Below are 27,820 nucleotides of genomic sequence, written 5' to 3' on the forward strand. Positions count from 1 at the left end.
ACAACTCTAGGGACCTAGTTTCTGAGTCAAAGCTTGGAAACAGTTGAGATCCCCACCTCATAACCATACATAAAATTGCTGGGCATGAAAAATCTAATATAGCTATGCTACAAGGATTGGCCTTGGGGTCTGGCATATTCCCTTGATCTCATTTGGAGAATAGTTTGCCATGATTGCTTAGGTATCCAGGTGAGCGATACAGGCCCTCTGGGCCTCTTGTGTTATGTTGTTATGTCTGGTAAAAATGCTGTTTTTCCTGGCAGGTGGCAAAACAGTGGTATGACTTTGACAGACAAACATTTACTTTTGTGAAGAAGCTCAAGGAACCAACCAATAGAGTCATGTTCTCACATCAGACCGACTTCGACGAGAATGGTCTTATTTACTGGATAGGAACTAATGCCAAGTAAGTACAATGTCTTGGAATCTATACACTGATATATAATATCACTGTATAGATTCCATGATATAGTAGTGATATATGCTTTAATTAAACAAATTTAGATTTACCTGTTAACTACCTGTGTCATTATAAGTTGACCAGTGATATATATATATAGTATTGTTCGATTAAGAATAAGTTATGGTCCGAAATATTGATTTTGCACGTTTTTTACGAAGTTTCTGAAACCCTAGACAATGTTGTATTACCTGTAATCTGTAACTACAAGTATAATGGACATGTTAATTTGTCATTTGACCAGAGAAAATACAATAATACACAACAACATGTACTTATATGTTTTCCTTATATTCTGTGTATTTAACACCAAATTTAGATTTACCTGTTAGCTACCTGTGTCATTATAAGTTGACCTTTGACCTGTGCTATCTGTTAAAGGAGCGCCTATGAGTGGATCAATCCCGCCCACTATGGACTGGTAGTGGTCACATCATCGGAAGGCAGGAATCTCCCATACGGAAAGCTGGAGGACATTCTCAGCCGGGACAGTGCTGCCCTAAACTGTCACACGAATGATGACAAGTATGTAGGAATGATGCTGTTTTATCCAAGTACTGATTCTATTCTCATAAAACATGTTTTTTCCAGAATTATGTCTAATAGATTTAAATCGATGCAGGTTGTTTTTTGAATATGTAAACATACTTTTTTGGGACGATAAAAGCATGTCTTTGTCTTAAAATGCTTAATATTATTTCGCTAAGGTTCACCTAGTGTTACATTAATGAATTAAGCACATTCACTTTTCCTTGATTTAACTAAATATGTAAAGACAGATATACTTCATTACTGTTTTCAGTAATCACATTAACATGATCAGGAAAAGTGATAGACTGTTATTTATTTGACAACAGGAAGGCATGGTTTGCCATAGACCTGGGGGTGTGGCTGATCCCATCCTGTTACTCCTTAAGGCATGCTCGAGGATATGGCAGGTGAGTGTATTATTATAAGTCATAGGTTACAGGTCATAATGGTATTGGATCACTGACAGTATTGTAGGTATGGTTTTGGTTGTTATCTAGAGCATCTTTATTCTTGTTTGCATAACATATCAAGTGGAACATCGATATAACACTTAAAAGCTGTTGAAAATCCTTATTTCTGCTGAGATAACAAGCTTTTGGCTAAAATAAAAAAACATGTTGGAGGTTTTAATTCCATTTTCCTAGGGATGGGTAATATCAGTGTAGTGAGTTAAGTGTCTGTTATAGGTAAACTGTATTTAAGTGATCGAGATATTGGGAGTATAATGATATGTCATTTGTATGAATGATTGAAATGAAAACATTTGTATGATTTCGTGGAAGGTCTGCCATTGGGAACCGTAATGACACCATTTGTATGTTTTGTGTTAAGTTCTGCCTTAAGGAACTTTGAAATGATGACATATATAGGATCTTAAATGAGTTTTCATTTCATATGAAATTTTATGAAACGAGCCCTAGGAGTTTTAATTTTTGCAAGCCATGGCAAGCAAAAATTAAAACTTTGAGACGAGTTTCATAAAAGCTCTTATGAAATGAAAACAAATTTAAGATACTTTTTTATCACATAACTCAGAAAACTTACGTTTTGACAGGTTTTAAAGCCAAAATGTAGTGGGCTTATTCAAACGAAGACGGCTATTTTGTTGCGCCATTCACAATTTATGACGTCACATCATTGTCCATATTATGATGTCACAATTGATTTCTGACTGGCACAGCCAATGAAAAACGCTCCAGGGTATATTACACTAGTGACATATGTAAAAAATACTACACGGGCGAATTCACTGGATAACAGGCCGATTATGTGATAAATGTTTGTTTTGTGTTAAGTACTGCCCTGAGGAACTTACGAAATTATGACATTTTTATGATTTGTGTTAAGGTCGTGCTCTGAAGAACTATGAAATTATGACATTTGTATGTTTTGTGTTAAGGTTGTGCTCTGAAGAACTATGAAATTATGACATTTGTATGNTGACTGGCACAGCCAATGAAAAACGCTCCAGGGTATATTACTCTATTGACATATGTAAAAAATACTACACGGGCGAATTCACTGGATAACCGGCCGATTATGTGATAAATGTTTGTTTTGTGTTAAGTACTGCCCTGAGGAACTTATGAAATTATGACATTTTTATGATTTGTGTTAAGGTCGTGCTCTGNCCCTAGGAGTTTTAATTTTTGCAAGCCATGGCAAGCAAAAATTAAAACTTTGAGACGAGTTTCATAAAAGCTCTTATGAAATGAAAACAAATTTAAGATACTTTTTTATCACATAACTCAGAAAACTTACGTTTTGACAGGTTTTAAAGCCAAAATGTAGTGGGCTTATTCAAACGAAGACGGCTATTTTGTTGCGCCATTCACAATTTATGACGTCACATCATTGTCCATATTATGATGTCACAATTGATTTCTGACTGGCACAGCCAATGAAAAACGCTCCAGGGTATATTACACTAGTGACATATGTAAAAAATACTACACGGGCGAATTCACTGGATAACAGGCCGATTATGTGATAAATGTTTGTTTTGTGTTAAGTACTGCCCTGAGGAACTTACGAAATTATGACATTTTTATGATTTGTGTTAAGGTCGTGCTCTGAAGAACTATGAAATTATGACATTTTTATGTTTGTGTTTAGGTCGTGCTCTGAAGAACTATGAAATTATGACATTTGTATGTTTTGTGTTAAGGTCGTGCTCTGAAGAACTATGAAATTATGACATTTTTATGATTTGTGTTAAGGTCGTGCTCTGAAGAACTATGAAATTATGACATTTGTATGTTTTGTGTTAAGGTCTGCCCTGAGGAACTGGCAACTTCAGGTGTCTAAGGATGGGACCACATGGGACTCACTTCTAAACCATAAGGATGACACTAAACTCAATGAACCCGGGTGAGCATGCTAGTCACAAACAAGGATTAAACAAGTACTTTCTGTTGCATCATGTCTATATTGGAGCTTATGAGACGTTTTCAACAGAAATCCTGACGTGTCTATTGTAAAAGTCTCTGAAATCAAACCTGTCGGTGGGGCTGTATTTGATGTACAAAAAAAGAGAGAATAGATTGTAATGATTGATAATGTACAAACTCTTTTTTGAGAAATATGGCTAGATGAACCACTTAAAGATAGAGTGTATATTGTAATGGTGTAATGAAATGTATCTCAGGCAATCTCCTCTTGGTAGCACAAGAATCACATTCATCTTGAAAAACTTTAATTTTTGATCGGATTTATATATGTGCAAGACAACCATAGCCTTTGTAAAAAAAATCTGTTTATGATGTTGGAGTATTGAATGGCTATCTTTATCCTGAATTTGACAGGTCTACAGGTACATGGTCACTGACTCCGTCCAAAGAGGAGACTCAAGGTTGGCGCCACATCCGGCTCCAACAGACTGGCAAGAATGCCAGTGGACAGACCCACTACCTATCTCTGTCCGGGTTTGAGATCTATGGCACAGTGACAGGTGTCTGTGATGACTTAGGTAGGTATAACATACACCTGTAATCATTTTGGTATTAGAAAATTAGCTTGTATTGAAGTGGTCTCTGTGACATATACCTCAATAACTGTATAAAACTAATATCCGAGTTGCAGATATTGTATTAGCTCCTGCACAAAGGAAATGTTAGATATAAAGTTGTATGTCTGTATACAGGCAAGGCTGCAAGGGAAGCTGAGGCAAACCTGAGACGACAGAGGAGAATTATCCGCACACAGGTACTGAAGCAGATGGTTCCCGGGGCTCGTGTGATGCGTGGTATGGACTGGAAGTGGAGGGAGCAGGATGGCAACCCACCAGGGGACGGTACCATCACAGGAGAGCTCCACAATGGTAAATAACTCTGGCTTTATCTTGTCCTCACTAGATTATTAACAGTGGTAACGAACCCTGGCTATATCTGGTCCCAAGTAGAGTAGTAAGCAGTGCAAGATATCTCTCTACACTTCTAGTAGAAGGTGCGGAAGTGGTGTGTAGGTGTGTTGTTGTATAATTATTTACTTTATGTTGGACTGTATATATGCACAACTGATGAGCTGTAAAGCTAAAGGAAGTAAATGAACTTGGTCAGTAGCCCACATTATGTCTGGCCCCCACTAGAGTAATAAAAGTACCATGTCTTGATTCACTTAATCATTCTCGAAGGCTGTATACAAGGGTGTCTGTTTTGTTTACATGCTGTTACTGCTGAATGACCCTGTTAAAAGGTTTTAAACAGGTTACAATTCCATCTTTTGATAATATTCCATTTGATATTGATTTAAGATTTCTGTTTATAGCCAATGACTTTTGCACTTTTCACAGGTTGGATTGATGTAACCTGGGACTCTGGTGGCTCAAACTCCTACAGAATGGGGGCAGAGGGCAAATATGACCTCCAGCTCTCACCCAATCACGACCCAGAGAAGCTCCGCCCTGTTGTCAGGACGACAGAGGCAGGAGCAGTTGGAGGAGCCAAAGTTAAGGTCACAAGTTCGCTGGTATCTGACAAAGCCAAGGTACAATACAAAAACATGGTAATATATTGTTTACTCTTAAGCTTGAACATTACTTTGATATGCTAGTGGATATCATCCTTGCAAGAAAATAGCTTAACTTGGTGTCCATTTTAATGGTCATCTTTTTTCTCAATTGTTTTAAACATTTATCATAAGGCTGGCATATTGGCACAAGTATAAGATTAAGAGCAATTGTGTGTTCCTAGTTACTGTGATTGGCTATGTGTATATAAATAATTCTGATGATGGCTAGCCTAGCTAGTCGAAGCATGTAAACCGATAATAAACTACAGAATCTAGATGTTGAAGTTCAAACTTATTTATCCTTCGTATTAACCTTCTGTGAAAAGGCTCTACTGACTACTGTTGGGTATTCATCCCCGAAATAATTACCTACCTACGACCATAGACAATCAGAACGTGGGTTCTCTCCAAATCCGAAAGGAGTCCCAAATTTTACTGAACAGTAATGTGTTATTGTCAGTGAGTGTACTGACCAGTATATTATTGTTAGTGAGTGTACTGACCTGTATGTTATTGTTAGTGAGTGTACTGACTAGTATATTATTGTAGGTGAGTGTACTGATCAGTATATTATTGTTAGTGAGTGTACTGCCCAGTATATTATTGTAGGTGAGTGTACTTACCAGTATATTATTGTTAGTGAGTGTACCTACCAGTATATTATTGTTAGTGAGTGCACTGACCAGTATATTATTGTAGGTGAGGGTACTGACCAGTATATTATAGTTAGAGAGTGTACTGACCAGTATATTATTGTAAGTGAGTGTACTGACCAATATATTATTGTAGGTGAGTGTACTGGCCAGTATATTATTGTAGGTGAGTTTACTGACCAGTATATTATTGTTAGTGAGTTTACTGACCAGTATATTATTGTTAGTGAGTGTACTGACCAGTATATTATTGTAGGTGAGTGTACTGACCAGTTTATTATTGTTAGTGAGTGTACTGACCTGTATGTTATTGTTAGTGAGTGTACTGACCAGTATATTATTGTAGGCGAGTGTACTGACCAGTATATTATAGTTAGAGAGTGTACTGACCAGTATATTATTGTTTGTGAGTGTACTGACCAGTATATTATTGTAAGTGAGTGTACTGACCAATATATTATTGTAGGTGAGTGTAGTGACCAGTATGTTATTGTTAGTGAGTGTACTGACCTGTATGTTATTGTTAGTGAGTGTACTGACCAGTATATTATTGTAGGTGAGTGTACTGACCAATATATTATTGTAGGTGAGTGTACTGACCAGTAGGAAGAGTAGTTCCACACCGAGTCTCACCGACGTGTCGGAGAACAAGCCATCTGTGGCCAGTACTGAACAGGCGGCTTCCGCAGACAACCTCACAACAGCCGTCAAGTCTGTAAGTCACCTTTACTGTCTGGTGTCTTAGTTAAGTCAATACACCTCAATGCCAGATAAAATCTACTGGTACATCTACGCTCCAACACTCAATGAAGGAGATGTATGTGTCTCTTATCATCAGTTAGGTGTGGTTGGTACAGGTGCTTTCTTTTGCAGGTCTTAATAATATATATTCAGAAAAGCATGATTTGCAACAAACATAAAGTTGTATGTAAATTAATATCATTATAGAAAATAATTATTGTTGTCTCTGGTTTGGATGTGACAGCAGTTTACTGTTTATTTGAGCATAACCAATTGAAAATGTTAAAAGTAAATTTTATACAGTACAACATAAGATATATCATCTTTTATATAGATGGCGCAGAACCTGGCTGACAGTATGGTGAATCTTGCCAGTTCAGATGCCCTTGTATCTGTAACTGTGGACCCTGTAGATGAAGGAATAAGTGGTAACATACCCACAGAGCCAGTTATAGTTGTCCACAAGGGACATGAGCGTGGGAACCTTGAGGCGTCAGGAGGCTATCCTGCCTTGCCAGACGTCCTGGAGACGAGTGAGCAGGGGTCGCCCAAGGGCGCAGAGGCCATGCAAATGCCGTCCAACACCACAGTTGGCTCAAATGTGGCTGCCAGTGTGGCTGAGGCTATTGCCAAGAAAATGGAGGCGCAGACACGCAGCTCTCCTACCAACCCTATGAGTGTGAGTGTACCAAATCTACCGTCAAGTATGGAGCAGACAGTAAGTCTTCTCGAGACCTTTGCTGCTGTGACACGCAGGAATCTTGGTACCGTTGTCATGAACAACCGCAGCAACAGTGGGAGGCTTGGTCCCCAGAACTCGCCGAGTATGTACAACAGTATGTATCACCATACCACATTACCAGGGCAAGGTACATCAGTGTAGTTAATACTATCACCCCGGCATAAAGTATAGAAAAATAATGTTATGGTGGGGCATATAGTGTAATTAATGTGAATCCCTTAGCGTAGTGCTGGGATTCAATATCATGACTCTTATTCCTTATCAGATTTTCATCAAAATGCAAAGGTCAAGCATGAAAATTTATAAATAAATAAACACATTATATATCAGATGAGTTGTTATTTTTGGGTCCAGAGGTCAAAGCCAAGGTCACTGTTGCTAATTATATGCCAAGCACAGAGCAGTGGGGGCATTGATGTATTGTATACATTTACAAGTTTTCATATAGATTCCATGTGTATCATTGTACAATCATGATAGAAAAACATGATAGTGATATTTTCTGTTATCGTGATTTTTTTCTTTTCAAATGAAAATATGTTTATAAAATACTTATACTTGTACATATTTTAACTGAGATATACTGATCAATCAGTGATAGGATACATTGACCTAAGGCTTGCAAGCATGACATATTAAATTTTGCAAATCAAAAGTATGGTAATAATTCACAGGATTATATATTTAATGATCAATGAATGTGTTTCCTATCCAGATGCCTTGTTGAGTACAGCCCAGAGTTACCCAAGCCTTACCACATCAGCATCAGCAACATCTAATACATTAACAACAACACAGACAATGGCCAATGTGACATCTCTAAGTCAGGCTTTGACTCGCAGCCTCACTTCCACATCTAGCGAAAGTGATAATGAGTTCATGGAGGGCTGTCGTGCACCCATGTTGCTGGCTGAGCTGGATGATGATTGTGAGGAACTCCCTGGACCTGATGATGACGATGATGAAAATGAGGATGAAAATGAAGATGATGAAGTTTATGATGACTTCTTGGTAAGAATATGTAGAGAATGTGGCTTCTGCATTTTCAAGCAAAATTAAAAACATTTTTAATTTGGCTTTCAAATGCATGATGAGGATGATTATGGTAAATTTCTGATAAGAATTAGTGGTTTATGATGCTTTCAAGCTGAATGTTTGATATATTTAATAGGAGATTCTGAAAAGAACACATATTTTCTACATGAATAAAATGTATCTAATTTTGAAGTCCTACACATGTCTGGTAAAGTTCTGGGTTGTGATGATGTCTGACTAGTTATCTCCCCTTACAGGAGGAGGATGAGTTAGAGGGGCGAGGCGAGAGGAGGAAGACCTGGGATGATGAGTTTGTCCTGAAGCGCCAATTCTCTGCCCTCATCCCAGCATTTGATCCCCGTCCTGGCCGCACCAACGTCAACCAGACACAGGACTTTGAGATCCCCACCCCAGGTTAGCTTGAATTTGGAAACTTATGCAAATTTTCTGTTGTAATAAATCAATTTTCATCACATAAAATTCACTCTTTAGGTTGTAAAAATAACATATTTGAGCAGTCTTGAAGTTGTCCTTTTAAGATTTTATTTATTGTTAAATATCTGTTGAATAAGGGGAAAAGTAAAACAGGGAACACTCCTGTTTTGAAAATGTATAGCATAACTTGTTGTATACTTAACACTGTAAAATAAAAATGCTTTTCCCACAAAACTTATTCCGGGTTTTTGTGTGATTGTAAGCACTGTTTAGCACACGTCACACAGACCAGATACAGGCAGGACATGTGGGTTTTATTGGTCTTATATTTTAAACAGTATCTCTTTTAATTCCTTTTTGGTTCAGGAATACAGAAACCACTGATAAAAACAAGTTTGATACCTGTTGTTTTATTGGTTAACAAATGTAGTTGCCTTATAATGCCTTATATATGTATTATCACAACAGGAACAGATGATCTGAGTATGGCGGAGTCCAGTGACCAGGTGCTTCAACCCAAACTGGCTATCTACATCAAGGCACCAGGACTGCCAGGGGTGAGGGACAATCTTTATAGCGCCAATCTAAAAAAATACATTCTAAATGATTGAACACAGGTAGCAGTTTTCTTATTCATCTTGTTTATATTTTTAGAAAATACATATAATAAAACCTGCTATTGTCAGACTTGAGAACCCTTCTAACGTCATCTGAAGTATGGCCCTGATCTTCAAAAAACCTTTTAAAAACATTCTGATAACTATCATCCAGGCCTCAATATTTTGGACACATGCAGGGTACACCATGATATTCTATTGGTGATGCAGTACCATTCATTATTAANCGGTGAATGTACTGACCAGTATATTATTGTAGGTGAGTGTACTGACAAGTATATTATGGTTAGTGAGTGTACTGACCAGTATATTATTGTAGGTGAGTGTACTGACCAGTATATTATTGTTAGTGAGTGTACTGACCAGTATATTATTGTAGGTGAGTGTACTGACCAATATATTATTGTAGGTGAGTGTACTGACCAGTAGGAAGAGTAGTTCCACACCGAGTCTCACCGACGTGTCGGAGAACAAGCCATCTGTGGCCAGTACTGAACAGGCGGCTTCCGCAGACAACCTCACAACAGCCGTCAAGTCTGTAAGTCACCTTTACTGTCTGGTGTCTTAGTTAAGTCAATACACCTCAATGCCAGATAAAATCTACTGGTACATCTACGCTCCAACACTCAATGAAGGAGATGTATGTGTCTCTTATCATCAGTTAGGTGTGGTTGGTACAGGTGCTTTCTTTTGCAGGTCTTAATAATATATATTCAGAAAAGCATGATTTGCAACAAACATAAAGTTGTATGTAAATTAATATCATTATAGAAAATAATTATTGTTGTCTCTGGTTTGGATGTGACAGCAGTTTACTGTTTATTTGAGCATAACCAATTGAAAATGTTAAAAGTAAATTTTATACAGTACAACATAAGATATATCATCTTTTATATAGATGGCGCAGAACCTGGCTGACAGTATGGTGAATCTTGCCAGTTCAGATGCCCTTGTATCTGTAACTGTGGACCCTGTAGATGAAGGAATAAGTGGTAACATACCCACAGAGCCAGTTATAGTTGTCCACAAGGGACATGAGCGTGGGAACCTTGAGGCGTCAGGAGGCTATCCTGCCTTGCCAGACGTCCTGGAGACGAGTGAGCAGGGGTCGCCCAAGGGCGCAGAGGCCATGCAAATGCCGTCCAACACCACAGTTGGCTCAAATGTGGCTGCCAGTGTGGCTGAGGCTATTGCCAAGAAAATGGAGGCTCAGACACGCAGCTCTCCTACCAACCCTATGAGTGTGAGTGTACCAAATCTACCGTCGAGTATGGAGCAGACAGTAAGTCTTCTCGAGACCTTTGCTGCTGTGACACGCAGGAATCTTGGTACCGTTGTCATGAACAACCGCAGCAACAGTGGAAGGCTTGGTCCCCAGAACTCGCCGAGTATGTACAACAGTATGTATCACCATACCACATTACCAGGGCAAGGTACATCAGTATAGTTAATACTATCACCCCGGCATAAAGTATAGAAAAATAATGTTATGGTGGGGCATATAGTGTAATTAATGTGAATCCCTTAGCGTAGTGCTGGGATTCAATTTCATGACTCTTATTCCTTATCAGATTTTCATCAAAATGCAAAGGTCAAGCATGAAAATTTATAAATAAATAAACACATTATATATCAGATGAGTTGTTATTTTTGGGTCCAGAGGTCAAAGCCAAGGTCACTGTTGCTAATTATATGTCAAGCACAGAGCAGTGGGGGCATTGATGTATTGTATACATTTACAAGTTTTCATATAGATTCCATGTGTATCATTGTACAATCATGATAGAAAAACATGATAGTGATATTTTCTGTTATCGTGATTTTTTTCTTTTCAAATGAAAATATGTTTATAAAATACTTATACTTGTACATATTTTAACTGAGATATACTGATCAATCAGTGATAGGATACATTGACCTAAGGCTTGCAAGCATGACATATTAAATTTTAGCAAATCAAAAGTATGGTAAGAATTCACAGGATTATATATTTAATGATCAATGAATGTGTTTCCTATCCAGATGCCTTGTTGAGTACAGCCCAGAGTTACCCAAGCCTTACCACATCAGCATCAGCAACATCTAATACATTAACAACAACACAGACAATGGCCAATGTGACATCTCTAAGTCAGGCTTTGACTCGCAGCCTCACTTCCACATCTAGCGAAAGTGATAATGAGTTCATGGAGGGCTGTCGTGCACCCATGTTGCTGGCTGAGCTGGATGATGATTGTGAGGAACTCGCTGGACCTGATGATGACGATGATGAAAATGAGGATGAAAATGAAGATGATGAAGTTTATGATGACTTCTTGGTAAGAATATGTAGAGAATGTGTCTTCTGCATTTTCAAGCAAAATTAAAAACATTTTTAATTTGGCTTTCAAATGCATGATGAGGATGATTATGATGAATTTCTGATAAGAATTAGTGGTTTATGATGCTTTCAAGCTGAATGTTTGATATATTTAATTGGAGATTCTGAAAAGAACACATATTTTCTACATGAATAAAATGTATCTAATTTTTAAGTCCTACACATGTCTGGTAAAGTTCTGGGTTGTGATGATGTCTGACTAGTTATCTCCCCTTACAGGAGGAGGATGAGTTAGAGGGGCGAGGCGAGAGGAGGAAGACCTGGGATGATGAGTTTGTCCTGAAGCGCCAATTCTCTGCCCTCATCCCAGCATTTGATCCCCGTCCTGGCCGCACCAACGTCAACCAGACACAGGACTTTGAGATCCCCACTCCAGGTTAGCTTGAATTTGGAATCTTATGCAAATTTTCTGTTGTAATAAATCAATTTTCATCACATTAAATTCACTCTTTAGGTTGTAAAAATAACATATTTGAGCAGTCTTGAAGTTGTCCTTTTAAGATTTTATTTATTGTTAAATATCTGTTGAATAAGGAAAAGTAAAACAGGGAACACTCCTGTTTTGAAAATGTATAGCATAACTTGTTGTATACTTAACACTGTAAAATAAAAATGCTTTTCCCACAAAACTTATTCCGGGTTTTTGTGTGATTGTAAGCACTGTTTAGCACACGTCACACAGACCAGATACAGGCAGGACATGTGGGTTTTATTGGTCTTATATTTTAAACAGTATCTCTTTTAATTCCTTTTTGGTTCAGGAATACAGAAACCACTGATAAAAACAAGTTTGATACCTGTTGTTTTATTGGTTAACAAATGTAGTTGCCTTATAATGCCTTATATATGTATTATCACAACAGGAACAGATGATCTGAGTATGGCGGAGTCCAGTGACCAGGTGCTTCAACCCAAACTGGCTATCTACATCAAGGCACCAGGACTGCCAGGGGTGAGGGACAATCTTTATAGCGCCAATCTAAAAAAATACATTCTAAATGATTGAACACAGGTAGCAGTTTTCTTATTCATCTTGTTTATATTTTTAGAAAATACATATAATAAAACCTGCTATTGTCAGACTTGAGAACCCTTCTAACGTCATCTGAAGTATGGCCCTGATCTTCAAAAAACCTTTTAAAAACATTCTGATAACTATCATCCAGGCCTCAATATTTTGGACACATGCAGGGTACACCATGATATTCTATTGGTGATGCAGTACCATTCATTATTAATTGTATTGTCCTGTTTTTAGATGGAGGATGGTGAGGTATGTCTCGGCCAGGAGAAAAGCTGTATATTCAAGTACATACAGAAACTGCTAACTCAGGGACCTGCATCCAACAGAACAGAGCGACTTAAGAGGATCTGGGAACCAACCTACACGTAAGGCACAGCATCAAGGCTATTTAAAAATAACCCGGCACTGACATTGTGGGCTATACAACTAACTCCACTTTTATACTGAGACTTGTAAGCTAAATGATAACTCAGAATGAGCATTGTAGGCAGTATAGATAACTCAGAATTGGTATTGTAAGCTAAATAATAAGTCAGAATGAGCATTGTAGGCGGTATAGATAACTCAGAATTGGTATTGTAGGCTGTATAGATAACTCAGAATTGGTATTGTAGGCTGTATAGATAACTCAGATTTGTTATTGTAGGCTGTATAGATAACTCAGAATTGGTATAGTAGGCTGAAAGAATTGGTATTGTAGGCTGTATAAATAACTCAGAATTGGTATTGTAGGCTGAAAGAATTGGTATTGTAGGCTGCATAAATAACTCAGAATTGGTATTGTAGGCTGTATTAATAACTCAGAATTGGTATTGTAGGCTGTATAAATAACTCAGAATTGGTATTGTAGGCTGTATAGATAACTCAGAATTGGTAGGCTGAAAAAATTGGTATTGTAGACTGAAAGAATTGGTATTGTAGGCTGTATAGATAACTCAGAATTGGTATTGTAGGCTGTATAGATAACTCAGAATTGGTAGGCTGAAAAAATTGGTATTGTAGACTGAAAGAATTGGTATTGTAGGCTGTATAGATAACTCAGAATTGGTATTGTAGGCTGTATAGATAACTCAGAATTGGTAGGCTGAAAAAATTGGTATTGTAGACTGAAAGAATTGGTATTGTAGGCTGTATAGATAACTCAGAATTGGTATTGTAGGCTGTATAGATAACTCAGAATTGGTAGGCTGAAAAAATTGGTATTGTAGACTGAAAGAATTGGTATTGTAGGCTGTATAGATAACTCAGAATTGGTATTGTAGGCTGTATAGATAACTCAGAATTGGTAGGCTGAAAAAATTGGTATTGTAGACTGAAAGAATTGGTATTGTAGGCTGTATAGATAACTCAGAATTGGTATTGTAGGCTGTATAGATAACTCAGAATTGGTAGGCTGAAAAAATTGGTATTGTAGACTGAAAGAATTGGTATTGTAGGCTGTATAGATAACTCAGAATTGGTATTGTAGGCTGTATAGATAACTCAGAATTGGTAGGCTGAAAAAATTGGTATTGTAGACTGAAAGAATTGGTATTGTAGGCTGTATAGATAACTCAGAATTGGTATTGTAGGCTGTATAGATAACTCAGAATTGGTAGGCTGTGGATGTAAAAATGACTTACGCTGAGAATCTTAGGCTCTAAAACAAATTGGCTTTTATTAGGTCACCTGAGACAAAGTCTCCATCGTCCGTCCGTAAACAATTTACATTTTCGACTTCTTCTCCAAAACCCCTGAACCAATTTCGATGAAATTTTGCAGGGACCTTCCATGGACAAAGGTCAACAAAAATAGTTGCGGCCTGAGTGGCGGGGCCAAAAAGGGTCAAATTGACTAAAATTTCAAAAAAAAAATTCTCAAGACCCAGATATGGTAGAATCAAATACTCTTCATAGATGGAAGGGTCTTAAGGTGCTTTACCGAAATTGTGAATTTCATGACCCTGGGGACTCGCGTTTCCCCCTGGGGAGGGGGTAAACTTTACTATAGTTTATATAGGGAAATAACATTTTGGACCAACATTTGTTTAATTTCCATTGGAAGTAATTCAATTTGGGTTAGCATTATCAGTATTAGGTAGCAGTTTGATAGTATGCACCTATGAGCCCTGACTGACCCCCAGGGGCTGATGGGTGGGGCCAAAAAGGGTTGAATTGACTGAAATTTCAAAAATCTTCTTCTCAAGACCCAGATATGGTAGAATCAAATACTCTTCATAGATGGAAGGGTCTTAAGGTGCTTTACCGAAATTGTGAATTTCTTGACCCTGGGGTCTCACGTTTCCCCCTGGGGAGGGGGTAAACTTTACTATAGTTTATATAGGGAAATCACATTTTGGACCAACATTTGTTTAATTTCCATTGGAAGTAATTCAATTTGGGTTAGCATTATCAGTATTAGGTAGCAGTTTGATAGTATGCACCTATGAGCCCTGACTGACCCCCAGGGGCTGATGGGTGGGGCCAAAAAGGGTTGAATTGACTGAAATTTCAAAAATCTTCTTCTCAAGACCCAGATATGGTAGAATCAAATACTCTTCATAGATGGAAGGGTCTTAAGGTGCTTTACCGAAATTGTGAATTTCTTGACCCTGGGGTCTCACGTTTCCCCCTGGGGAGGGGGTAAACTTTACTATAGTTTATATAGGGAAATCACATTTTGGACCAACATTTGTTTAATTTCCATTGGAAGTAATTCAATTTGGGTTAGCATTATCAGTATTAGGTAGCAGTTTGATAGTATGCACCTATGAGCCCTGACTGACCCCCAGGGGCTGATGGGTGGGGCCAAAAAGGGTTGAATTGACTGAAATTTCAAAAATCTTCTTCTCAAGACCCAGATATGGTAGAATCAAATACTCTTCATAGATGGAAGGGTCTTAAGGTGCTTTACCGAAATTGTGAATTTCTTGACCCTGGGGTCTCACGTTTCCCCCTGGGGAGGGGGTAAACTTTACTATAGTTTATATAGGGAAATCACATTTTGGACCAACATTTGTTTAATTTCCATTGGAAGTAATTCAATTTGGGTTAGCATTATCAGTATTAGGTAGCAGTTTGATAGTATGTACCTATGAGCCCTGACTGACCCCCAGGGGCTGATGGGTGGGGCCAAAAAGGGTTGAATTGACTGAAATTTCAAAAATCTTCTTCTCAAGACCCAGATATGGTAGAATCAAATACTCTTCATAGATGGAAGGGTCTTAAGGTTTATGACCCTAGGGTCTCACGTTTACCCCCTGGGGAAGGAGGGGGGGGGGGCAAACATTTTTATGGTTTATAATGGCAAATGATACTTTGAATATTACATGTTAATCACATGATTGAAATTATAACCTTGAATTGACAGTTTGATACTTTGAAAATTTTGAGCCAGCTCTACCACCAAGGGCTGTCGGGTGGGGCTCAAAGGAGTCAGTGTGCTAAAATTTCTTCATTTTCCTTGTTTAGAATCAGAGGTGCTAGTTTCAAATCCTTTTTAGTCTGAAATCTGTATGCTAGATATTGAATAAGGTGTTTTTATTGTTTTTTGTCACTTTGAATAATATTTCTGTTCATGTTAAAAACAAAATCAACTCTCTGTATAAATATATCAGGTGACCGTTAAGGCCCATGGGCCTCTTGTTTAGAGAAAATATCGGTATTTTTTTTTGTTGAATCAAATTCTGTACTAACATAAAATAGGACATTTTTGGTACGACCACTCATATAAATTTCAGGACTATCGTCATACTAGTCAAGGGTTTAATGCCTGTCTATGTTTTATGTTTTGCAGGATTGTGTATAAGGCATTGAAGGACGGAGAAAGCAAACAAGAACTGGAGAAAATGACCGTATGTTTGACCAATGTATACTGATTAACAGGCTAAATTAGCAGAAAGTTTGACCATGCATCAATTTCTTTTAAACATGGATGGCTGTGTTTATAATGACATTCACTATTACATTTTTTCAAATAGGTTATATTTGTGTAAATTGTGAAAAATTTCATGAAAACTGACCTTCTAGTCTAAATGTTATGCTTAAAAAAGTCCCCACTAAATGTTGATTGACACTTCAGTTTTCTTCTCTAAAGCAAATTATTGATTGTGAATTTAAAAAATATGCATTAGGCCAAATAAATTAATTACTTGGTTCTCGGGCCAATTTTTTTCAAAAGAGATGCGGCAGGGCGGTATTTTTTTTCCTCCATTTTACATGGCAAAAACGAGACGAGGGCATTTTTTTTTTATTGTGTAGTTTGTAAAACGTTCATTGTGGGCATTACCTTGTCTTTTTGTAGTTGTGTAGAGACCCTTCATAGAGCAAGCCTCCGTAAATCCCCCAACGATGTTCCAGATGAGAATCACGAAACCCCCCCCCCCCCCCATTCCTTATTTGTACCGAAATGAGCGCCATTTGTACACAAGTCTAATAAGTTAAAATCATTTTAACGCTTGCCTGTATCTCAATCCTTATCTTTATTCAAACGTTTTCGGGACTTGGGTGACTAACAAGTAAAAAATGTCAAGCAGACCAATTTTCCGGAATTTTGTAAAGATGGCGACAGGTGCATTCACATTTTTTATTTTTTTTTATTACTTTCACGATAAAATCGGCAATGCGGTGCACTAAAATGAAATGCGTTCGGGCCTGAGAACCAAGTAATCATTTTTATTTTGGCCTTAAGCACTAGACATGTATATAGTTAGATATAAAGCTCATTTATGATGTAATCTTCACCATAAATAATAACATGACATGATAGACATACTGCAAGTCAGTTTTGACAATAGATATCTCCATTGATATGGATGTAGTACCGAGTGTTTATGGTACCTATACCAACATGACGTACAGTTTAATTAACTTGACCACTGGAGTTGACCTAACCTTTGACCTATATTGTAGGACTCTGTGTACCGACAGATTGGAGCCCAGGCAGACAGTCAGGGCTACCAAATCCTCAGTGAATGGGATATTCCCCGCAACAATGATCCTACAGCCTGTACCATGGACCACGTGCTTCAACTGCTGCAACGGCTGTATGCCATCGTCATGGAGCCCACGCCAACCACGCTCATGAACTGTACGTACAACCACAAGGCAGTAGATTCATTAACTGTGCATACAACAACACAGCAATATGCTCATGAAATTATGAACAAAGCTCAAGCCAACTGGCTCATAAATAGTTCACCTACCAAACATACTTACCAGTATTAACAAGGCTATGGAATTGTATTATCTTTAAACTTTTGTGTTATGTCTTGAAATGTTTTGTCAAGTGTAATGTTGTTAGATGACCTTGAACATTTCTGTTTGTTGTGTACTTTTGTATCTGTTTAAATTGAGTCATGCACAGACAATGGATTTGAAACAAGTTCAAAAGGACCCTTAAAGTTGATCCAAAGAGAGTTTGATTTTTGTTTTTTCTACAAACAGAAATGTGTTCTAAGTTAAAGTGAATCCTTTGCTGTAGGCCAGAATCAAGCTAAAATTGAAAATTCCAGACATGAATAATAATTCTAAAGTGAAATGGAAGTGATGTTATATAATTGAGATAAGTGAAATAAGTTTTGTGGAACTAATGAATTATTAAATCTTCTGTTTCCATGTTTAACCAGCCTTGCCTTCTTCCAACTTACTATATCATAACTATTTCAACAGATGACCGACCTCTACTACTGAATGTGACGGCAGAGGAATTCATTAGTAAAAAGATCACCAACAAACTAGTACAACAGACACAGGTCAGTATCATCTCTCAATGACAGCAAAATGGTTCACAGACATTCAGGATTAACCTCGATAAATTCAGATTCTGTGTTATAATTGTTCTCTCACCATTTTATATGGATGCATATTAATGTGTTTAACCCGCGGGATTCTCTTGATCCACAGGACCCCTTGGTGCTGGCCAGTAACGCCTTGCCCGACTGGTGTGAGAAACTGACCAAGTACTGCCCTATGCTCTGCTCCTTTGACACCAGGCAGATCTACTTCACTTGTACCGCTTTTGGATCCTCCAGGTAAGGATGTCAACGATGTTTTAACTGATCTGAGATCCAACATTGTCTGAAACCTGAAAGATGAATGAAATTTACTTTATAGTTAAAACAATAAAGCATTGTTATTCATTTGAATGATACCTTTCTCCCTCAGGGCCATTGTGTGGCTACAGGACCGAAGGGATGCCACCCTTGAGAGAAGTCGTGGCCCCATGCCACGTCGGGACGAGGGTGGGGAGTACCGTATTGGGCGTCTGAAGCACGAGCGTGTGAGGATTCCGCGTAATGAGAGGCTACTGGACTGGGCCGTTCAGGTGATGAAGTACCACTCCCATCGAAAGTCTGTGCTGGAAATAGAATTTGAGCTGGAGGAAGGGACGGGACTCGGCCCCAGCCTTGAGTTCTATGCCCTCATTGCCGCAGAAATGCAGAGAAAGGAACTTGGACTATGGCTGTGTGATGATGACATCACCAACAAGCTTGAGAGACAGGTGGGTACATCACTATAGGCTACTCGGGTATTATATTTCATGTTTAGTTGAGAGTGTCGTCATCAAATCCCATCGTCATTTGAGCAAAGACATAATACCACCAGCAAGGAAGCAAGCAACTGCATTGAATAGACTCTTCATGATCAATATCTTTGACAGGAGTATTTCATGTATTAAGTGATTTTTGTAGAATTTTTATTTTAGGCGAGTCTTGAACATCAGTTAAGCCTGAGTCTACAACTCAAATATTTGTGTCCCAAAAGTCACTGGTATAAATGTAAACAATATAAATTTACTAACCTGAAGGGAAAATCCATTTGCAGCATTAAATAGCAATGGTTCATTGTTAGTGGACATTGACTTAATTGAGAGAAAATGCATCAACAGTATTAAACAAATCTGGTTTATTGTAGGTGGACATTGGCCATGGTATGAAGCCCCCAGGATATTACATCCAGAGGGCCGGAGGTTTATTCCCCGCCCCTCTGCCCCAGGACAGCGCTGATATTCCTCGTGTCGAGAAGCTGTTCCACTTCCTGGGCACCCTCCTCGCTAAGTGTATACAGGACAAACGTCTGATTGATTTGCCACTCTCCCGCTCCTTCTTCAAACTGATGTGTATGGGTGAGATGGGCCACATCATCACCCAGCAATACCAGGATTCACTGCACCGGTCTGTGGGCAGTACCACCGAGTCCTATTACAGCGAGCATGACCTTTCTCCACGTGACACATTGTACTCCAGCATAGAGGATGTGGACAAGGAACTCATCCTTGATCCCCCTAAAGTCAAGCGTCCAGACACACCTGCCTGGTACGAAGGAATTCTTAATGATGATGAGTTTGAGCTCATTGATCCCCACCGTGCAACATTCCTACGACAGCTACGAGAGTTAGTCAATAAAAAACAGAGGATTCTGAAAGACAAGACCCTGTCTCCTGATCAGAAAAACATACTCATACAGCAGTTAGGTCTTCAGAATCCATCCGAGCCTGGTGCGATCTACAGGATAGAAGATATTGGGTATGTATGTGGTCAACACTGTAATGTTGGGGGAGAGGTCTCCCTCTAACAACATTCCTTACACACCTGTATATGCCTCGGATTCAGGTTCATTTGATTAATTCATTGGGTTTTGATTTGCTACCACAGTAATATGTGTTAACTATGTATCGTGACAACTTTTCAAAAGGTTTGGTGTAATTTTGATTGGCTAGTTTCAAAATATTTGATGTTTGTATGTTAAGTACATGTAAATAATCAACTACTGTTAAAAGTGTTCAAACATTTTATTATGAGTTGATTGACTACTATAAAAAAAAAAATAGATTCTCTTATTTTAACCATTTAATATGAAATTGTGGAATTTCACGTTATTTCCATTTCAGCCTAACATTCCAGTTCAACCCTTCATCCAAAGTGTATGGTTACATGTCGTATGATCTGAAGTCTAATGCAGAGGAGGTGAGTTGTACTGCTGTCTACAGTCTGAGTCATTGTTAATTACTGAGATAAAGGAAACATAAATGATTTACAACATTGTTACTAGAGGTGTAACGATGAATCGTATCATTTCTTGATTGCCGATGCATCGTGGCATTCGCCGATAGTATCGCGATACTTTAAAAAAGTTATATACGGCCAGTTACCGCTCTTTTAGACTGGTTACCAGTCCTGTATTGCGACCATATATCGGCAATATTTCAGACATTTTCAGAAATAATTAGAAAAGTACTTGCGGCAATAATAATTCCAGAATGTATGACTCATTCAAGGCTATATTACACGGTAAAATACGAAAAAATGTAGGTATCTCCAACGATTTGAACTGATAGAGTACATGGTGTTTTTATGTCGCCATAATTCAGCTGTTAGCAGTACTCGTCAGTATCTGATTGAATGACTGCCTTTAAGTAAACATACTCTTCCAATTTCGCTGTTGGGTCCAGTCGGATTTGCAGACGCTCAGAAAACAACAACAAATCATATATTTCAGAAAAAATTGAAGTTGTACCCCAATAGAATCGAAGTTTCTCTGACACTTATTTTTGTAAAACCAACATTTTATATTACCGACAGCACCTGCTCTGCCCATACCAGGTGTTGAACAGATCTCCTACTCGAAGGGACAACACCTAACTTACCGTTATTTAACAATTAGGCTTTTGTGTGATCAGTTTTCCCCAACATAATTCATCATCTGAATGAATGTGTTTATTTAGGATAATTAAAAAAAGAAAGAAGTTTTACAATTTATGAGATGGGTCACTTCAAAACAAATAAATTGAGCATGGTATACAGACACTTTATATTTGTTTCATATCAAGGTTCAAAGTTTCAAATCAAGGAAAACTATGGTAACATATTTGTACAGAATGTTGTGACAAGTATCGCGATACGTATCGTATCGTGACCCATGTATCGTATCGTCACAACCCTTGCGATACACACCTAATTGTTATTAGGTTAAAATATATTGAATTTTGAATTGAAATTGAAAAACAATTACTAGGTTATCACACTAGTCTAGAGTTGAACTGTAATTGTGATCTTTTCCCCACAGGAGGTGAATCTGGAGAACGTGGATGAATATGTTGATCTGGTCACTGACTTCTGTCTCAACAGTGGAATCCGACACCAACTTGATGCTTTTAAAGGTACAATGCCAATCATCTTGATACCTGGAAATATAAACTTTATAATAAGGCTGTGGATGAGAAGAAATTTCTAAAAAGAGGACTTGTAAACGTGATAAGCTTCTGTGTTGTATTTAGGTTTACTTTATCAAAAGCTTTAACTATTTTCTCTCAGAATCTTGTGTATCGGATATTTTACAGATTTAGTAGTGGATTTTGTATCACAGGCCATTATCAAAACGTTAAAAACCCAACCCTATTATAACTAACCAATTGAAATCAAATAAAAAAGGAGATGTGATTTTAGATGAGTTATGTGTATAACTGTATGTTTACTTTGACAGCTGGGTTTGATGAGGTATTTACCATGGAGAAGCTGCACTCCTTTAGCCCTACAGAGCTGGCCACACTCATGTGTGGGGAGCAGGCACCTGTGTGGACACGTGAGGACGTCCTCAACTACACAGAGCCCAAGCTCGGTTACACCAGGGACAGGTTAGTTGTCAGGTTTAAATCCCAGAAGTTGCTTATCAGGCCTACGTACAGGCTAAAAATTCTGATGATTCTGTTCAAATTGTTAGGGGTGGTAGGTGGGAAGATCTTGGTAAAATGTGCTTATGTCCTTTTGACACGAAAAAGTGAAAAATAAAGTGGATTTTGTTTTAACAGAATCCTTCAAAGAGAGAATTCTGCTTAAAAACCTGTTTGTAGTCATGTTGGAGAATATTTAGAAGCACAGTTCAGCCTTATGTGAATGTGTTTATATTTTGCTATCTAGAATAATTTGACACCCAAGCAATACCTCTAACTTCTAACTAGACTATCAAGATACAGTGTACTAAAACTGGTTATGTATTATTTCAGCCCTGGGTTCCAGCGATTTGTCAATGTGATGACTTGTCTTAATGCTGATGAGAGGAAAGCATTTCTACAGTTTACAACAGGGTGTTCCTCCCTACCTCCAGGAGGCTTTGCTAATCTGCACCCACGTCTGACCGTGGTGAGGAAGGTTGATGGTAGTGATAACAGCTACCCCTCAGTCAACACCTGTGTTCACTATCTCAAGCTGCCAGAGTACTCCTCGGAAGATATCCTACGCCAGAAACTCCTTGATGCTACCAGTGAAAAGGGTTTCCACTTAAACTGATGATGGATGTGGTTAGCTGTGTCAAAAAAGAACCTGTGTCCAGTTGTGTTTGAGCAAGAATGGAAACTGAAGAAATGGTCGTGTTACTCAAAAGTCACCCATGTAGGAGATTCCTAGAATCTTAATTCACATTCTTACTGGACCTGCCATATTGACGAGAGTTCATGTGGACAGAAATTTGATCCTAGTTTGATCGTCACATTGACTGATATTTGACCATCACATGGGTCATCTTGGATGACCCAGCTCAGTGTTTACAGCTTTCATACCTATTCATTTCCCTAACTTATAATTCACATGAATTGCAGTTATTTGCAACATTAGTTCTTATATTGAGTGTTAAGTATTGCAATACTATGATTCTAGATAAAAATGTTCCTAGGGTTTTGCTGTATGAGATTGGTTGTGTGAGGTTAATTGGCAGCAATGATGCAGCCATCTTGGGAATGCAAGAACATTGTGTGAGTGATGAGAGATCTATTTGGGAGAGGGAGGGGGGAGTCACCAAATCCCAAGTTTGATGAATTGTGTAAGAGAAAACCTGATCACGGACAGAATCTATACAACATGTGATACACAAGACTTGATTGCCAGTGTAAGCTGTTCTAATATGACATATAAGGACAGCATTATTTGTTTGTGTTTCAGTAGCAAATATTCAGCTTGGGTATCAAAGATTAATGTGTAGACTGCTCTTGATTATGATGCCAGTTTTGATTACTTAAACACAAGTTCTTTCAATTCAAGATTCCCTGTTCTACTGCAGGCATAATGCAAAAAATTCACGACGAATTGTATATAACTGTAGAGCAGTTGGGCCAGGACACTGTAACCGCATAACAATCTGAGGTCCAGACTCCGAATCCTAGTCAAGCCTAACTGAAATTTTACACTAAGAACAATGGTGTTGATTGTATTTTCTTTCATTTTTATCATTTATTCATAAAAGTTGCACAATCCATGGTTTTCTTTTCAGAATAATTCACCAAAGCTATTGTCAAGATTTAGTTTCTAATGCATTGGTACAGTTTATGGCAGTGGTACAGGGATTCTTTGTTGGTGAGATTCAGTCGCATGATTTCACTATAGATGTGTCTGGATGTGTCATGTTGTCTTCCGTTCGATTCAAGTTTGGTTGAGTGTTATAACAGGGTTAGGTGGCCGACCAATAGCCATCTCCACACACTGTCAGGGATGTACAATTCATCTTAAATCATGTTGAAATTTTTTAGATTTTTTAAAAATTGTGAATCTATGTAGTCCACTGCACAATGCACTTGGTATAAGTTCTGCGAGGAGACCATGGTGATAGGTGGAATCACTGAATTGGAGTATTCATTGAAATGTAGGGGAGATAACCCAGCAGAATAGCGTTATTGCCTTACTGAAGAATCATGAGCAACCAAACAAGTAATGACGGACAGCGATTGGTCAGAGGCTTGGACGTATGGACCTAATCAGGGTGGTTGTTACTGTCAGTTTGGAAATGTATGGCTGTGTCATTATTTGCCTGTGGTAGTTGAGCAGATTCTATACATATTTATCCAAGTGCTTGACAACTTCTCACGTTTCTTAAATGTTTGTGTGTACATGTTAAGTAAGTATGATAGAAACAATTTATTGTTGTTTGTTGTTGAAAGATTTTAACACTTTTAACCTTTTTTTTGTATTGTTCCATGGAAATGGAAGTCTATTTATTGTTTTGAGTAATTCATATCACATGCAAGCTTTTGAATGAAAAAAAGAATGGCGTATATTCAAAAGAGATGTAATGAAATCTATGTGATAGATACACTTGTTTTGGTAGGAGTTTGTATTAAATGCCTGTGCAATCACAATACCAGTACCTGTTTGTTATTGTTTCATTTAACCGGGTACACCAGAATCACCTCGATTGTCTGTCTGACAGTGTATACTATAGAAGTGCAAATAGTTGAATGTGGAACTGCTTGCAATGTGATTCATCAAACTGATTGTGGTTTGGATGTTTTGAAATTTATATAATATTATATCTACCAATATATAAAAATATTTATGATTTTTATTGCGTGTGGATATTTTTGTGCTAATTTAGTTAGCTTGAAAAAAAACAAGCATTTCCACTTTTATGATACATAGTTTCTGGACTGCAAGTTAAGTTATTTTTCAGCCACATTCATTAAACTTAAATAATTTAAACTTGCTGGTAACAAGCATTTTAATTGGCTTAAAAATTGATGTCGGTGTTTGTAACAGTGCTTTTGATTGGCTGATACAGCAGTGTAACAATTTCTAAGAGAAACAAGAGGCCCAAGGGCCTTAGCGGTCACCTGAGTTATATCATAGGTACTGGTAGCTTTATTTTATTGTTTAGATGTTATGTGGAAATCAGCATGTTAACTAAGTGAAATACAATACTTGTCATGTCATCAAAGGATAAGAATTTGAAAATATTGGTAAATGTCCCCTTTGGGGCCCCGCCCTAGCCCTTGGGGATGGGGCAGGAATCCCAATTTTACAAAGTAATACTCTCATTCACCCAAGATGATTCTGATTAAGTTTGAGTAATTTTCTGCTGAAAATGGATAAAATATATACCGAAAAGTGTTATTTCCCTATATAAACTATATTAAACTTTACCCCCTCCTTAAGGGAGAACGGTTAGCTCAGGGGGTCCTGAAATTTACAATTTAAATAAAGCCCCTGATGATTTTCTTTCCATGCAGAGAAAATGAATGTAGTACCTCTGAGTCGGGAAGTGAAAACTTTGGAAATATTGGTTAATTTTCCCTTTGGGGCCCCGCCCTGGCCCCAGGGGTCGGGGTAGGAATCTCAATTTTACAATTTGAAACCATCTACCTCCAAGGATAATTCTCACCAAGTAAAAATAATTTCCTACAGAAAGTTGTCAAAATATACCCAAAAGTGTTATTTCCCTATATAAACTATAGTAAACTTTACCCCCTCCCCAAGGGAGAACGGATAGCTCGGGGGTCCTGAAATTTACAATTTAAGTAAAGCCCCTGATGATCTTTCTTTCCACGTAGAGAAAATCACTGTAGTACCTCTGAGTCTGGAGAAGAAGATTTTTGAAATATTGGATAATTTTCCCTTTGGGGCCCCGCCCTGGCCCCAGGGGTGGGGGTAGGAATCTCAATTTTACAATTTTGAAGCCTCATCTACCAAGGATGATTCTGACCAAGTTTGAAAAAAATCCATCCACTGGTTCTTGAGAAGAAGTTGAAAATGTAAAAGTTTACGCACGACGCACGACGGACGACGACGGACGAAAAGCGATTAGAATAGGTCACTTGAGCAAAGCTCAGGTGACCTAAAACAGCCCATCAATAAAAGTGGATTTCCACAAGGATTTTGTATAGTAGATTAATAAGGATTAAGTTGAATATTTTTTTTTTGATATGGAGCTATAACACAAAAAAACGGAGTGTACTCTAATCATTAACCGCCGCGGTTTATTTAGAGTACACTGCTTTTTGTGTTAGATCTCCATAAAATAAAAAAAATATTCAAGTTAATCCTTAACAATATGACTACACCGTGGGATGAGGAGGATTTATGTTGGTCCAAAAGTCAAGGTCACAGTGAGCCGTTGGGCAGAAACAGTTTCCAGTGCCTTTCCATCTAGGACCTTGAAAATGAACGGGATGGATTCCCTCGTAGTTAATGGTAAGTAAGTTGATAATGAGGTCAGTGACTGAAGAATATTTTTCAACCTTCATTCAAGAAACTTCACTGAATGACTACTAATGGGTCAGCTAGGAAACGACTGCTCTGCCATACAAACATTTCCTAATGGGATCTGGGGGTGTAAGTTGGTCCGAAACTTGCATCTGTAATAATTATTAATGTGGGCCATGAACAATATCATATTAAAGAAAATAAAAACAATTTTAGAAAATAAACTAAAAAAGAACATCATTCCAGTCGGATATCTTTTTGGAAACCGTATATTTTCTTCAATTGAAATGTTTGTAGACAACATACAGCTAGACCAGACTGGATTTAATAGCGTACTCGCTGGTATGGATATTGGGACAGCCTGGTTAAACCCAGCTTCATGAGATGAACAAACCACTGATGGGCTGGTATCGTTCAAGACTGATGTACTGTAAACAATAAATTGAGCACCGATAGATAACTCGCTGATCAAGGGAGGTAACTCTAAACACAGGATTTGTCTGGAATTCTACCCGGCAGAAAACATACCACAAACTCCAGACATATAGTTTATAAACATTCTTTTATTTTGTCATGAAAGTATTGATTGTAAAATAACATTTTTATTATGTATTCTGAAAACAGTTTACATATGCTTCTGTAACTTAAAGCTGTACACTATCTCTCCAACCATTATATGATCAACATTACAACTAGACTTCACAGGGGAACTAACTCTGTCAACACAAACTTCACAGGGGAACTAACTCTGTCAACAAACAACTTACAGTAACATCTGTAAAGCAGATAAACTATCTACATAAAATATAACGTCAACACTTGTACACACATAATGGCACACCGGTCAAAATGTGGTAAATACCACAATGTTCGGAGAGTACCACTCCTGTGTAATTCAATGTGTGTAGTATATGACACATGTACACCAATGTGGGTATAACACACCCTAGTAGGCTTCTCGAATATGTAATTGCTACAATATCACCTAACGCCTGTATTGATTGTAAAACCAGCGATTCATTTCTCCAGTCTGAAGTGATGGGAGCTGATAATCTTCCCAAAGATAAACCTTTTCGTATTCTTTGGATAAAAAAAATTGGGAAGAAATATGTGTAAAACAATGTCACTGAAAATTGAACCCAGTCACCTGTATTTGACTGAGTGATAGTATTATGGCACTGTTTGATTATAACAAGTAACATGGCAACTGTAAATATATTCACCCTTAGTATAACAGCACACATAATCAACA

At 37.9% G+C, this 27,820-nt stretch overlaps 1 protein-coding gene across 1 annotated transcript in view; it reads left to right on the forward strand.

Annotated features, from left to right (window-relative positions):
- The window catches only part of LOC110454650 (E3 ubiquitin-protein ligase HECTD1-like), a 59,372-nt gene extending 34,639 nt beyond the window's left edge, over positions 1 to 24,733 (forward strand). Inside the window, exons 20-47 of the mRNA XM_021504285.1 lie at positions 264 to 406; positions 842 to 985; positions 1,318 to 1,398; positions 3,263 to 3,361; positions 3,796 to 3,959; positions 4,134 to 4,310; positions 4,782 to 4,975; positions 6,239 to 6,367; positions 6,728 to 7,262; positions 7,851 to 8,146; positions 8,428 to 8,584; positions 9,074 to 9,162; positions 9,632 to 9,760; positions 10,121 to 10,622; positions 11,245 to 11,540; positions 11,822 to 11,978; positions 12,466 to 12,554; positions 12,861 to 12,991; positions 16,401 to 16,458; positions 17,516 to 17,693; positions 18,275 to 18,357; positions 18,509 to 18,636; positions 18,770 to 19,106; positions 19,520 to 20,130; positions 20,496 to 20,571; positions 21,671 to 21,764; positions 22,088 to 22,238; positions 22,608 to 24,733. Of these exons, the coding sequence (XP_021359960.1) occupies positions 264 to 406; positions 842 to 985; positions 1,318 to 1,398; positions 3,263 to 3,361; positions 3,796 to 3,959; positions 4,134 to 4,310; positions 4,782 to 4,975; positions 6,239 to 6,367; positions 6,728 to 7,262; positions 7,851 to 8,146; positions 8,428 to 8,584; positions 9,074 to 9,162; positions 9,632 to 9,760; positions 10,121 to 10,622; positions 11,245 to 11,540; positions 11,822 to 11,978; positions 12,466 to 12,554; positions 12,861 to 12,991; positions 16,401 to 16,458; positions 17,516 to 17,693; positions 18,275 to 18,357; positions 18,509 to 18,636; positions 18,770 to 19,106; positions 19,520 to 20,130; positions 20,496 to 20,571; positions 21,671 to 21,764; positions 22,088 to 22,238; positions 22,608 to 22,890 (5,511 nt within the window). The 3' untranslated portion in view covers positions 22,891 to 24,733. The remainder of the gene's footprint in view (positions 1 to 263; positions 407 to 841; positions 986 to 1,317; positions 1,399 to 3,262; positions 3,362 to 3,795; positions 3,960 to 4,133; positions 4,311 to 4,781; positions 4,976 to 6,238; positions 6,368 to 6,727; positions 7,263 to 7,850; positions 8,147 to 8,427; positions 8,585 to 9,073; positions 9,163 to 9,631; positions 9,761 to 10,120; positions 10,623 to 11,244; positions 11,541 to 11,821; positions 11,979 to 12,465; positions 12,555 to 12,860; positions 12,992 to 16,400; positions 16,459 to 17,515; positions 17,694 to 18,274; positions 18,358 to 18,508; positions 18,637 to 18,769; positions 19,107 to 19,519; positions 20,131 to 20,495; positions 20,572 to 21,670; positions 21,765 to 22,087; positions 22,239 to 22,607) is intronic.
- The last annotated feature ends 3,087 nt before the right edge of the window (positions 24,734 to 27,820 follow it).

Source organism: Mizuhopecten yessoensis, unplaced genomic scaffold, assembly GCF_002113885.1.
Source record: "Mizuhopecten yessoensis strain PY_sf001 unplaced genomic scaffold, ASM211388v2 scaffold7987, whole genome shotgun sequence".
Taxonomy (NCBI): Eukaryota; Metazoa; Mollusca; class Bivalvia; order Pectinida; family Pectinidae; genus Mizuhopecten; species Mizuhopecten yessoensis.